Genomic DNA, 14406 nt, shown 5'->3' on the forward strand with positions numbered 1-14406 from the left:
ATGTTGTGGTGCAGCGTGTCTTTAGGAGGCATGTGCTCTGAAGCTCATGCGTCGCTGTCTCAGAGCAGACATCTCCTTGGCTTTGACCTCTGTTTCAGCCTCCATGTCATCCGACTCGGGGATGGCTGTCTCTGGCTCGACAGTCTGCTCCTTCACTGGTACTGGTTCTTCCAGCACTTTCTCCAGCAAGGGTTCTTCCGGTGTAACGACGGTGGTAGGGACGCACACACCGTGTTAGAGAGAGCGAGAGAGAGGTGGAACCAAGTGCCACAATAAATAACAGAACTAAAAGGAGCGCCTGAATAAACACGGACTGCTCAACGCGTAAAAAGAAATAAGGCAAAAACAAGGACGTCAGGGGAAGGAGCTGACTAATAGCAAAAAGGCTATTCAAACAAAAAACCCTTCCCATACGAACAGCAACGGGATAGGAAGGTAAACAGGTTGAGGAAAACTTGAGGGAGGTCAGTGAGGGACGCAGGAGAGGACTTGAAAAAAGACAGAGAAGAGAGATAGGTGGCGAGACACCTAAAGAGGCAAACGCTGCAAAACAGAGTAAGAGAGAGGCTGAGAGCGTAACGGCATAACCACAACGAATCAGCAATGATCTGTCTCCACTGGCTTCCTTAAGAAGCCATGGCAACAGGTGAGACAGATCATTGCTGATTGCGTTGCCGGAGTCTAGGACTGGCTCGGGTGCCCCTTGTGGATGTAGACGGCACGGCATCCGAGCCAGCCCTGACATCCGGATTACGGAAGAGTGAACAGGCAGCCTCCACCAAAAGTTCTATAAAGATTATTATATGCAATCTTCATGTTTGATATTTATATTGTCATTTTTAAAACATTTACCAATCCTTTCTCACATTTCATAAAGAACTCACTTTTTAGCATCTGTGAAGTTGATGTATAATAAACAGGCAATAGAATCGTATCATATTATTAACGAACTAAAACTTTCAGATTTTTCAGGTTTTTTTTTCCTTCCGTCATTGATGTTTATTTATAATATATATATATATATATATATATATATATATATATATATATATATATATATATATATATATATATATATGCCATTTAAAAAAAAAATGAGAACGCCAATGAGATTTCCCGCAGAACGCCACATCTCCACTCATCCAATCACAGCGCACCACCGGATATGGAAACATCATAGAACGCGACCTGTTGAGCCGCCCGGCATTTCTTGTAGCCTACTTTGTTAAAATATATCTCGTTTTTCACTCTCAAAGTCTGCTAAAATGAACGGTTTTGATGGTATAGAGGAGCCTGTTCGTATAGCAGTTATACTATTTATGTTAATAGTTATACTATTTTACTATTTATGTCTGTAACGGGTGCGAGGGAGTCGAGGATGCAAAGACGAGGTGCGTTCAAAGGCTACGTGTATTGAGCTTGACGATGGACACACTCACGGCATCTTGAAACAGCTGTCAATCACACTGAACAGTAAACGCTCACGGCGCATCATAACACCAGTAGAATACACTACACAGTACACACTCACGGCATCTTGAAACAGCTGTCAATCACACTGAACAGTAAATGCTCACGGCGCATCATAACACCAGTAGAATACACTACACAGTACACACTCACGGCATCTTGAAACAGCTGTCAATCACACTGAACAGTAAATGCTCACGGCGCATCATAACACCAGTAGCACACACTAAACAGTACACGCTCACGGCTTGCTGACACGGTTTAACACACACAACTAATGTCACGTTAAATACGAGCACCAAACGATACAAACACACACACTATATACACGTAGCCTAACAAGCACCGCGTGAAACACAAATGTCTAACGAGACAAGTGAACACACACACACACACACACACACACGGACGTACATACAAAGACACGGAGAACATTAACACACGCTCGAAGAGAGGGGTTCAGGGCTGTAGCGTGACAATGTCTTGTTCGTTAATGAAATGTTTTGAAATTTGTGTTTTTAGGCCCAATGGTCAAACTATTATATTAAGATGTACAATTTACAGTTATGTGTTATTGTATTTTGCACATTTTCAGTCAAAATACAAGACAAGGATATACAAGACATTTTGAAAAAAAAACATGGCATGGATTTATTGCGTTTTGCGAAAAAACAAATTGTTTTTTTAAAATAAATCTTTAAATATTAACATCTTGATTTGATTTGTTTGTGTTTTTTAACCTTAGTATGGTATTTGATAGTTTGAAACAGAAAACAGTGGATTTCAGCCTACCACTTTCTTGCTAAAGAAAACATTTTTACTCAAATTAATCAAAATGGATATATAGCGTTTTGGAACCAAACTCTTCATTTGTTTTATATTCTATATTTTAATATATTGTAATAACCTGCTATGGTCTACGTTCAAACTGGCAAAAGCACTTTATCTTGATGCCATGTTTGTTGTAATTGTTTTTTTTTTTTTTTACTTCAATAAAAAAAAAAATTCACATAATTCCACATGACGTCATAATACCTGCTCTGTCGCCATGACAGCGTCATAACAAATGGGGGTCATTGCATGTACAGTATAATTCCATTCAGTCTGTATATCGATGATGAAGTGGAAGGATATTAAAAGGAGTTGTCTCTGGTGTTGGTGCTGTGGAGGCACCCAAGATGAATCTGACACAGAGGAGGAGCCCAGAAGAGACAAAATTAAAAAGAAAAAAAGAAAAAACAAAGGACAACCAAAACAGGAGACCGACAACACCCCAAGTGAGTAAATGAGTACAATGGCAACGACTTATTTGGGGGCATGCAGGGCTTAATTTGAGCCGGAACAGGATCCGGGAAGTCTTTCATTTTGAAGAAATTTTGTCTGCGTTGAACCAATTAATTGAACAAATAATTATATAAAAGACATTTTTTAAACACAAGATCCACATTCAGGCTTCCTAAATCACAATAAGAGCTCTCCCTTTTAGCAATGCCTTTCCGCGTCTCCCCCATAAACCAGTTATACTTTCGCGCGTGATCGTAGCGCGCGACTCCGCCCACCTCGCGCGAACCTCCGCGAACGGCGGACGCGTTTATGAGCGTTTATCCTCTGACCACATGACTTCGCACTATTACAAAGGTATTATGTCTAAATATCTAGTTAGGACAAAACTAGAGTGCTCAATGTACTAAGTTATAATCACTATAACTCCCGAATATCTTCTGTAGCGTCTTTAAACGTGTGCAAACGAGGGGACTCGGAATTTGGCACAACACATGATGGTTTGAAAAAAATTCTCCATCGTGCCTGCTGGTTGCATGTGCTAAATGAAAATGAGCACTTTCTTCTTTGATTTACAACTTTAACTACCACCTGATTAACTTTCTGCTCCACTTTCTGCTGAAGAAACATCTACAGAAAAGCCGCACCTCAGTATAAGTCGCATGGTTCAAAGCGTGAGGGAATAAGTAACGGCTTATAGTCCGGAAAATACGTGTAGCAATCGCGGGGGCTCCGCTGTGGCGTGTCGAGGTCGTTCCGCTCTTCAGCGCTGTGTTTTGCGCTGTTATGTTTGTAGGGTTCATCAGTTTTCAAATTCAAGCACTTGTACAGCAATTTCAAGGTCCATTTTCAATATTTTCCAGCACCTTCAGCTTAATTAAGTTACATATTTATACAAATACACATATGGTCGAAATGATTAGAAATAATTCGTTTTTTGTCACAATAAAAGAGATTAAAAATAATAATAAAAGGTTTTACATTTTTACTGCAACTGTCATGCTATATGATTCATTCACTACTTTAGTGCTACCATTTGAAAACCGATCATGTGAGGTCATGCAAATCTGTATTACATGTAATACTTCGGTGGAGACATTTTTCCAGGATTTTGCTCAGGCTTCCTGGATTGTGTTGATTCTACTAATTTTACCTGGATTGCTAATTAGAAAATCTAGCAAGCTTGAGCAAAATCCTGGTGAGGACTTTTAATCTCTGAACCTGGAATTGACACCACTAGTTATTATCATATAGTACTTAATTAATGTATGTTGAAAAAAACTTTTGTTTTTCCAGAAGAACTTGTGAGTAAAAGTGCTCTGGATGAGGCCTGTGAGGAACTCCTCCACGTTCTCCTGAACGAGACTGAGGACTCTGACAACCCATCTCTAGGTGACTAAGACACATTCATACAGAATCTCAAGCTGCTAACATGTTGGGTTTTAAGACTTGTTTTAAAAATGGGCAGTGAAGGGGCTTGTCTAACATGCAGTGGTAGGTTGTTCCATAATCTAGGAGCAGCGATGGAAAAAGCTCTGTCCCCACTGAGCTTAATTAATTAATTAATTAATTAATTCATACATTAATTAATTAACTTAATTAATGTATGTTGAAAAAAACTTTTGTTTTTCCAGAAGAACTTGTGAGTAAAAGTGCTCTGGATGAGGCCTGTGAGGAACTCCTCCACGTTCTCCTGGACGAGACTGAGGACTCTGACAACCCATCTCTAGGTGACTAAGACACATTCATACAGAATCTCAAGCTGCTAACATGTTGGGTTTTAAGACTTGTTTTAAAAATGGGCAGTGAAGGGGCTTGTCTAACATGCAGTGGTAGGTTGTTCCATAATCTAGGAGCAGCGATGGAAAAAGCTCTATCCCCACTGAGCTTACGCTTTGACCTCGGGACCTCCAGCGACAGCTGACCTGAGGCACCGAGCGGTGGTGTGGGGATGGAGCAGCTTGGCGTAATATAAGCTTATATTAACACAATTAAGATGAAAAACTATTTGTATGGTGAACAAATGTATGATGAAAAAATATTTGAAAAAAGGTTCTCAGGATGATGTCTTCAAGGACCTTGACGACATTCAACTGGACTTCCCTGTGGTGTCTTGCAACCCACCTCTAGGTGAGCAAGAGACATTCTATTGATATCAATGCCTCATAATCCTACATTAACACAGGTTTGATAGAAGTATCTGCCAACAGACTATTGAAAACTCCACCTCCTGCAGCCAAATGTCTTTGGCCGTAAGCATGTCCACCAAGTTCTGCCACTTAACTTCTGGCGTCTCCTGCCACAAGGCATATGGTGTCACATGCATCCCTGTAGGGAAGAGCAGGGCTGGCTTTGTAATTCACTGAATGATGGAAAATATTTATTACAAAAAAAAACTATATGCACTTGAACTTACAACTATTAATATATTTTGATTTAAGCTTCACTTCAAATGTTTCTTCTTGGGGATTGAAGTGTGAGGGTGAGTGAAAGATTACGTGCATGGGTTGGGTTAGAATATGCGTATGTCTTTGTGCTTCTGATTTGTCAAAATGTCCTCAGACTGTGGCATGAATGTTCATCACAAGTGCCAAACTAAAGTGACTAATGTTTGTGGCATCAACCAGAATGTCAGCCAGGTGAGTCTGGATGTGTAAAAATGTACTGTACATCTCTATAGACGCGTCTCCATGTGGCCATCTGTGTGAGGGTTCGAATTCTCGCCCCCCGTCCCGGATCAGCCACCAGACACGCATGACTGCCGAGCACTTCACGTTCCACAAAGTACTGGGCCAGGGAGGCTATGGCAAGGTAGAGTCTTCCCCTTCCTCCACACACGCACTGACTCTGTGTCTCTCTTCGCTTCTCCTGACTATTCACTTATCATTTTTACACGTCTGTCCTTTTGCCCTTCTATTGTTAAATACTATCTCCACAGGAATAGACCAAATAAGCACTATTCCATCAAATCTTCATATTTCATGGGTGTGTGTGTGTGTGTGTGTGTTTTTCTTTCACTCTGGTCTGTTTGTCTATTTCTCTCCCTTGGTCCCTGCTCAGGTTTTTCTGGCTGAACTCAAGTGCAGTGGGGATTGGTTTGCCGTGAAATCCTTGAAGAAAGACAAGGTGCTGAAGGATGATGATGTAGAGGACACCATGGTGGAGAAGCGGGTGCTAGCACTGGCGTGGGACAACCCCTTCCTTACTCACCTTTACTCCACCTTTCAGACCAAGGTAGCAAAAAACAAATGAAAGGTTATATTATACAGTTCCTCCACCTCTCAGTCAACAGTAATGGGATGTCCAGCAGGACTCTTTTGTATAGGCAGTAATAAACCACACCAGGCATTGTCACAACTTTTTTTACTGTAACTTATACTTCATGGAATCACTGTAGTATTTAAATGATTGTTGAGTCAGTAATTCCGCTTGTACTCATACCAAAGTGTTTATGGCATTGTCTGCGTGTTAGGAACACTTGTTCTTTGTGATGGAATATTTGAATGGAGGTGACCTGAACTTCCACATAGAGGAGAAAGGACGCTTTGACCTCTACAGAGCCACGTGAGGCAACACACACACACACACACAATGATGTTTTTTTGTATGTCTTATATAAATATAAACGTAGGTGTGTGTAATTATAGTCCGGTCTGATGGCTCCTGGTTTGTTTCTTCCTTCCAGATTCTATGCAGCTGAAATCGTGTGTGGACTGCAGTTCCTTCATGGAAAAAGCATCATCCACAGGTTACACACACAAACAAAGCTAAATGGACATTCTGTACTTTCACCTTTACTGTTCTTGTTTACTAAACCACATTTTTGCCACATTTTTGTATTTCTCTCCTGCATTAGGGATCTCAAGTCGGATAATGTTATGCTAGACAGAGATGGTCATATAAAGATAGCTGATTTTGGCTTGTGTAAAGAAAATGTTTTTGGTGACAATCTTGCCACAACCATCTGTGGGACACCACAGTACATGGCCCCTGAGGTATGAGATCATCAAATGAATTTGACATTGAATGTTCTCACCTGTAGCAATGTCAATGTAATTCAGTATGCCCTCTTGGAGACCAAAGAATGTGTGTGTGTGTGTAGATCATTCTGGGTGAGGAGTATTCATTTTCCGTGGACTGGTGGTCATTTGGTGTGCTCGTATATGAGATGCTGATTGGTGATCTTCCATTCGATGGAGATGATGAATATGAACTTTATGAGTCCATCCTTAACGACACACCTCACTTCCCTCACTGGATCACTGTGGATACCAGAGACATGCTAAAACGAGTAAGTATGCACAAGACCACACCTGATGACACATTAATAATAGTAATAATAATAATACTTCACAACCAAGACGAACAGAGCTTTGCTATTATGAATTTAGAAAGGAGACACACTGAGATATTTATATTATGAATAATATTCTTGCTTTTGGTTTTCTTCCATGAACAAAGCTATTTGAGCGAGACCCTTCTCGTAGACTGGGTGTTGTGGGTAACATCAGAGGTCAGTCGTTCTTCAAGTCCATTGACTGGTCTGCTCTGGAGAGGAGAAAACTTGAACCCCCTTACAAGCCAAAAGTGGTATGAGCTTTCTTTCCATCTCTTACAGTCCTCTCTCATTCCTGTTTTTTTTATTTTTTTACTTTTCATACTGTATGCTCATAGAGCAAATTGCAAAAATACAGATACTGAAATGCAGCCTGTTCATCATGTGATTTGCTTCCATTCTCCTCCACCCACAGACATCACCCAATGACTGCAGCAACTTCGACCAGGAGATTTTAAGTGAGGAGCCCCACCTGTCCCAGTGTGAGGAAGGTTCGGTTGATGCAATGGACCAGAGTGCCTTTGCTGGCTTTTCCTTCATGAACCAGAGCATGGAGCATCTCCTGCAGAAGTGATGGTCAACCTGCTCCACGTCCACATTTGTACTGCATCTTTTTCTGCCATGTTATGATTAAACGATACAGCCAGTGTTTTTGTGTGTCACTGACATGTGTCCACTAGCTCCCTCCCTTCTCAAAACAAAACCTGTATTATGGGCATGGATTTTAGAATACACCCAAGATCAGGGGTGATTCACAGAGGTGTCAACTGGCCATAACTGCTCCTCCAGGTTATATATTCCATTTTAGGCAATATTTGATACACCCTTGCCAAATCCATGTAGATTTTTTGTTCCAGTAACCATTCATTATTGTAATTCAAAAACATTAGATAATCTCTCATTGTGTCCATGAACACCACTGATAACACCTTTAGAGTATGGGTATAAATATATAGATTATGTACAGTTGAAGTCAGAACATGCATGTTATACTCTCTTGCTTTGTACTGTGAGTTTGCATGGGTATATCTAATTTAAGCGTATGTGCATATGGTGTAAAAAGTTTCATTTTTGTGTGCATAAAGCTTAAAAAGGAAATAAATACAATGCATTTTAAAATCTATTGTAATGACACAAACGCTGAGGCGAGCAGGGTTTAATAGCTGGAGTGTTAACATAGAGGGTACGAGGGTAACTAGGCATACTAATTAAAATACAACTAACACAAATCAAGAACTAACAACCAGACAGGATAACTCGGATAACAAAAGACAACTTACAAGGCAGGAATACACACACAACCAGGATTACCACCACAATGACTTCCAAAGAGGGACTGAAACACAGGGAGTACAAGTACCAAACACATCAAGACCAACTAGAAACACTTGAGCTGAAAGCAAGGAAGGAGGAAAAGACAAGACAAGGTGAAGACACGGACCGGACTCACTGGGGAACGGATCTAAACAAGGTTACACAGAAGACACGGACAGGACTGAAATGTGAAATGTGCCATATTTTGTCAATTGTGATTTTTACACCCCAATCGAAATTTGTCCTCCGCTTTTAACCCATCTGTGCAGTCAGAACACACACACACACACACTAGTGATTACAGAGGGAAAGCATAGAAACAGGGCGGGATAAACAGACAAGGAAAACACAGGCACATGGAACAGGGGACCGGAGTGAGAGCTAGAGAGGGGGGCGTAGCCCTACGTGACATGTATATTAACCATGCATATTTGCACAGGTTAACATTTAAATAAGTGTAAAATCTTTTTGTCTTATACTGTATATGTGTATGGTGTATAGTGGAAAGATATATATATTTGGTATAGGCTCTCTTGGCTTTAAAGTCAAAGTCAAATTTATTTATATAGCGCTTTTCACAACACACGTTGTCACAAAGCAGCTTTACACTCGTATAGGTCCAGATCCCTAATGAGCAAGCCAAAGGCGACAGTGGCGAGGAAAAACTCCCTATAGCAGACGTACTCAACTGGCAGACCACGGTCCGGATCCGGACCCGAACGCAGTCCTGTCCGGACCCAATCTCATTCCTGATTAACTGGATACGGACATATTTATAATTTATGACGGGAGAATTCATTTTAAACCGGAGCATTTATTTCAGGGCTATTGAAAAAACACTCCATCACGAGTGTTACGTTCAACGCCCCCCCCCCCGCACAACAATTTACGTTCGCCAACCCCACCGCCCCGGACCTCAGGTCACAGTTATCTGCCAAAAAAATTTAGTTGAGTACCCCTGCCCTATAGGGTGGGGATTAGGAAGAAACCTCGGGAGGACCAAGACTCAAAAGGGAACCCATCCTCCATTGGGCATCCTCCTGTTGGCTCCCTCTGGTGGCCGGTGGTGGTATGGCACTGCGGACAACCCTTACAACTTTAGGGAGGACTTCATGAAATATTCTAATGCTTATACCTCATATTTCCATCACAAAAACAAAAAGCACAACTCCAGGGACATGGGAAAACCCGTAGCATTTGATAAAGTTGTTAAAGGTATAAAAATTAATTTGGGGGTAGACTGCATTATGTTTAACATTTGAAAAGTGTTACCTATTTCCGTAGGATTTACAGAATTTATATTGTTTGCATTTTTGCATAATCAATATAGTGATGAGTACTGGGGACGCAAAAGACACCGAATTGTTTGAACGACCCTATTACTGTCACGCCAGGCCGGCCCAGATCCTCTGGGGAGGAGCCCATCTCACGTCACTGTTCTTGAGCTAATCTGAAGACCACATGAAGTTTGGATGTTTGTATTGTTTGACTGCAAAAAGTTGACGACCTCTTCGCACTATACGCTTCAGCATCCACTGACCCCACTCCATCAGTTTACGTGGGATACCACTTTGTGGCTGAGTTGCTGTTGTTCCCAAACACTTCCATTTTCTTATAGTACAGCGGACAGTTGACTGTGGAATATTTAGGAGTGAGGAAATTTCATGACTGGATTTGTTGTACAGATGGCGTCCTATCACAGTTCCACGCTGGAATTCACTGAGCTCCTGAGAGCGACCCATTCTTTCACAAACGTTTGTAAAAACATCTGCATAGGTGCTAAATTTTATACATCTGTGGCCATGGAAGTGATTGGAACATCTGATTCCAATAATTTGGATGGGAGAGTGAATACTTTGGGCAATATAGTGTATTTTTCCACATGAGAAATACTGTGCATTGTATTAACATATCTGTTTGCATAGTCAGTTGTTGAGGAACCAATGAAATTAAGAAAATGAACTTAACTACGCTCTTGCAACCTTAAGACCATGAAATGAATATTATGATTTAACATTTACTTTTTCGTATACACACTGGTTCCTACTACTACTAATTCAGAACCAGTTTGCTTACACAACTGATGAAGGACCTATGTCCAAAATGTCCTGTTTTTTTTAAAGTTTGTGTACTTCACAAATTCTATTTATCATGATCAAAATCTATCATAATCTATCAGAATATATCATGATCAATGATAGGGTGTGTGATGAAGGGTGATGAAGATCAGAGAAACACTGTCTGAAATCTTCTGTTTCTCTGGAAACCTTTAATTCAGTTGGCAAGAAGTAGAAATTAATTGGCTAAATATTTGAGAGTATATTGTAGTACATGTTAAATAGATTTCAGTGTATATGCATTTCTATACTATGAAGTTGTAGAGCTTTTAATCCTTATGGCTAGGTTAGAAATTCAATAGTAAAAATGCACTTTATTAGAATCATTAAAACACATTTTTAACAGATTCAGTTCTCATTGTGTTCCGTACTGTGTTCTACGTGGTTGTGATAATAAAGATCTACTTGACTAAAAGATTGACAGAAAACCGTTTGAGCAATTAAAACGTATTTAGTTGCAATTAGCACACTCTGTAGACACTCAATACATTCACTATAAATAATGTTCACTCAGTAAAAAATCATGACATCACCTTGACAAACTTACAAGTATCCTTTGATAACACAGGGCTTCCAACGCACCCAATATCAGCTGCTCAGCAGCATACGATCCCAACAGACACCTGCCACTTTCTCTCTGTCCGGCTTGCAGTGCAAAGGCAAAAAATTCAAGGTTGCTCTTGTATTTCCCCAGCTAAGTACATGTTGTGGTGCAGCGCGCCTTTAGGAGGCATGTGCTCTGAAGCTCATGCGTCGCTGTCTCAGAGCAGACATCTCCTTGGCTTTGACCTCTGTTTCAGCCTCCATGTCATCCGACTCGGGGATGGCTGTCTCTGGCTCGACAGTCTGCTCCTTCACTGGTACTGGTTCTTCCAGCACTTTCTCCAGCAAGGGTTCTTCCGGATTAGGGAAGAGTGAACAGGCAGCCTCCACCACCCCGCTCACTATGCCCAGAAATGCGAAGGTGCTGCCCACCAGGTACACCTTCATGGAGCCCTTCGAGGCTCCGGCACTCAGCATCTCCCTTGCAAATGGCATGATCTCCTGAATAGTCTCCATTTTGCGGTGAGAAGTTACCCCTGTATGGTTGGAAGCAAAGGTTGTAACTATGATAAACCATTTTACTGTTTGGTTAATCAAAATTGTTATTGTTATTTCAAGACTTGTATTTAGTATCAGTATATCATTAAGGAGTTTAAGCTACTCTGAAAGACCACACACATCAGAAATGTTAAAATTAGAATGCAGAAAAAATTGAATCAATTAATCTGTACAGAAAAAGTACTTACTTATGAAATGTAAAGACTTCTGTTTAGTGTATCTGCAGGTGTCAATGCTGAACTCAGTGTAGACTCGCTCCCTATTTAAGGACGGTGGCATTTGTAACCACACCCACTAAAATAAATTATAAAATAAATATATTGCGTGTGTGCAATGTTCCCGGCTTGGTCAGACAGCGTGTGCCAAGTCAGTAAGAGACCTCTGCTCGGGGTGACTTCGTTTATTCATAACGTGACCTGTGTTCCTCCACACTAGAGATCTGCGCGTAACTTATTTTTTAAATCCTGCTCATACTGAAAATAGAGAACATTTGTCCAAATTGTCCCTCTCACATCCCCATAACATTGGAAATGTGACATACTTTATTCATAAATAAATTATCCTAGCGAAGTCAGGCCTTCTGACTTTATAAAGATGTTTTCTGTAGTTCTAAAAAGCCCTGACAAAAGACTGTGTTAAATGTTCCTGCTGACGAATTGGACTCATTTTTCTGTCATCTCCTTCAAATCATAAGTCACTTTCGTGGATTTAGGGGTGAACTACAGTTTTTGTTTCCACCTGGGCACAACATGTCTCCTTCAACAGTGGCACACTACGTCTATAGCGACGGTACACCAACAGCTCCGCTTTTAACCGGCCTGTCTCGCGCATGTAACGGAAACGCAGTCACGCGCCGCAGTCCCGCGGGTTTGCAGTCCTCTAGATCTAGTCCCTGCAGTGCGTAAGCAATGTGCGTATAGCAATTAATCAAATGTTCCACTCGAGAACTTGACGATCCATTACACTGTTGTTAAGGTACTAAACTTGTTCACTAACATTTTTTTGGTAAATATATTGTTTGACCACATTTTATTAGTTCCACATGACAGGAAGTAAACGGAACACTGACCATGCAGCATGGTCCTTAACTTTTTAAAAGCTTGCACCTTTTCTATCTACTATTTACTACTGATAACCTCACCACTACATTCTTGTTCAATAATATACCAGACTGCTGATTTGACACGCCATGTCAGTATTTTAGCTTTTTCCTGATTTATTTTCAGCCTAATGATTGTTTGGTTTTAGGACATTTTTTGAATGCAAGTCTCTATCAAGATTTAGCCATTTTTACATGGGATTCTGTGATTCAACCAAAATAGACTGAAATACCTTTAAATAAAGCAGACATTCTTTACCAACTTTAATTTAACTTACACTTTTGTTTATTTCATATTCAATATGTTGGTGCACAGAGCCAAAACAATATATTGTCACTGTTTCTTCAGGACTGTGCTAGAAATGTTTGTTACACTGTCTTACAATCTCTTAATGATTTCTTACACACATGCTTTTCCATAAAATCCTGTCTACGTTGGAATAATTAATTTGTGTATATACTGCTGTAGGCCTATATCTTTATACTGGCTCTAATATTCCTTTAGGTTATTTGGGGGACTGTGTCCTTAGTGTGTTAAAAGTCCTTTACAGGATTATTTTCAGTGAAACATAATTCATTACAGTCAGAAGTAGTAGAGAGTCGGCCACTGGCCTGATGTGCACCAGTGAACCCTGTTCCACTTGGCCCTCTGACAACAGTCTCAGTACCAATACGCCGTTGAAATGTGAGACAGTATTTTATACTGGGAGCAGCAAAATAGATATATGGCGGTTCCTGGGAAATAAGAACATCATTTTAATACAACAAAGGCAATAGGTACACCAACTATGACCAATTTAATTACCTCTGTAACATGTGAGAATTTCAAAACTTGGTAATATAGTACTCACAGTCCTCACAAAATTCACATATACCTGTTGCAATTTGCATTTGTTTGGAAACAAATGAACTAGCTTATGCTGAGAATGTGGACACCATGTTTCAACTTCTTTGTGCATTATAGCATTTTAACATCAGCCTGGTGTAGTACTTTTGAGACATTTTGCTGACCTTTTTTCAACTGTCTGTGTGACTGTTTTGCGAGGTGAAAGAGGAGGGTGATGTTGAGCAACAGGCTTTGTTTGACTCACTGTAGTCCCAGGTCCTGCTGCGGGGCCAGGGGCCACTCCAGGGACCTCTGACCCATATCTGCAGCTCTGCCCTGTCCCCTGGATGCACAGACAGCATTGGGAAACCCGTTGAGTGCCGCCTGTGTGCAATAGCAAGGCCAGGCAGCACGTAGCAAGATACTAAAGAGCTCCACTGTAAACGGCATTGTTTACAGTGATCAGGCGTTTCTGGTGTTCCTGCATTATTTTAAATTATTGGTAATAATAAATCCTCTTCGGTTAGTGTTCTAGCATTTAAAGGTACTCTACAATCTTTCAAATGCTTTTTGTACCTTGGAATAGATTCCCATGTTAATTATGCTGACATCGCATTTGCCTTTGAGTCGAACACCAGTAAACGGTCACTATGTACAGAGGTCACGTACTGGGTAGCATGAGTTATGGTGGCGTGTACTTGGATATATGAATTCAGATGACAGTGTTGGTAGTTTTGCCTTAATCTTCTTTCCAGTCAGGTGACCCGATGGTAGCCATTTCACCTGCAGACTGCTTGTGGTACACTTGGTATTCAGCAATAACGAGGTCAGACATGTGCCTTTGAATATGCTTACATATTCC

General features: G+C 40.7%; 2 protein-coding genes across 4 annotated transcripts; one reads left to right on the top strand and one right to left on the bottom strand.

Annotated features, from left to right (window-relative positions):
- Window positions 1-2581: 2581 nt before the first annotated feature.
- Window positions 2582-8028, top strand: LOC143485046 (protein kinase C delta type-like). Of its 3 annotated transcripts, XM_076984192.1 has the most exons (12): window positions 2582-2747; window positions 4048-4143; window positions 4386-4481; window positions 4804-4881; window positions 5432-5562; window positions 5812-5985; window positions 6224-6315; window positions 6437-6499; window positions 6608-6746; window positions 6854-7042; window positions 7213-7341; window positions 7503-7864. In XM_076984192.1, the coding sequence occupies exons 1-12, from the start codon at window positions 2585-2587 to the stop codon at window positions 7659-7661; spliced, it is 1509 nt and encodes a 502-aa protein (XP_076840307.1). In that variant the 5' UTR covers window positions 2582-2584; the 3' UTR covers window positions 7662-7864. The 3 variants fall into 3 exon arrangements, with proteins under 3 accessions (XP_076840307.1, XP_076840308.1, XP_076840309.1); XM_076984193.1 differs by lacking the exon at window positions 2582-2747 and adding an exon at window positions 3272-3592 and having other exon boundaries at window positions 6437-6746; window positions 7503-8028; XM_076984194.1 differs by lacking the exon at window positions 2582-2747 and adding an exon at window positions 3272-3539 and having other exon boundaries at window positions 4386-4881; window positions 6437-6746.
- A 2788-nt stretch (window positions 8029-10816) lies between these two features.
- g0s2 (G0/G1 switch 2) lies at window positions 10817-11913 on the bottom strand. Its single transcript, XM_076983958.1, has 2 exons — window positions 11808-11913; window positions 10817-11597 (listed from the first exon to the last, which is right to left on the bottom strand). Exons 1-2 carry the CDS (start codon window positions 11896-11898, stop codon window positions 11242-11244), a joined length of 447 nt encoding a protein of 148 aa, XP_076840073.1. The 5' UTR covers window positions 11899-11913; the 3' UTR covers window positions 10817-11241.
- Window positions 11914-14406: the final 2493 nt, after the last annotated feature.

The sequence above is a fragment of the Brachyhypopomus gauderio genome, chromosome 21 (genome assembly GCF_052324685.1).
Source record: "Brachyhypopomus gauderio isolate BG-103 chromosome 21, BGAUD_0.2, whole genome shotgun sequence".
NCBI lineage: Eukaryota > Metazoa > Chordata > Actinopteri > Gymnotiformes > Hypopomidae > Brachyhypopomus > Brachyhypopomus gauderio.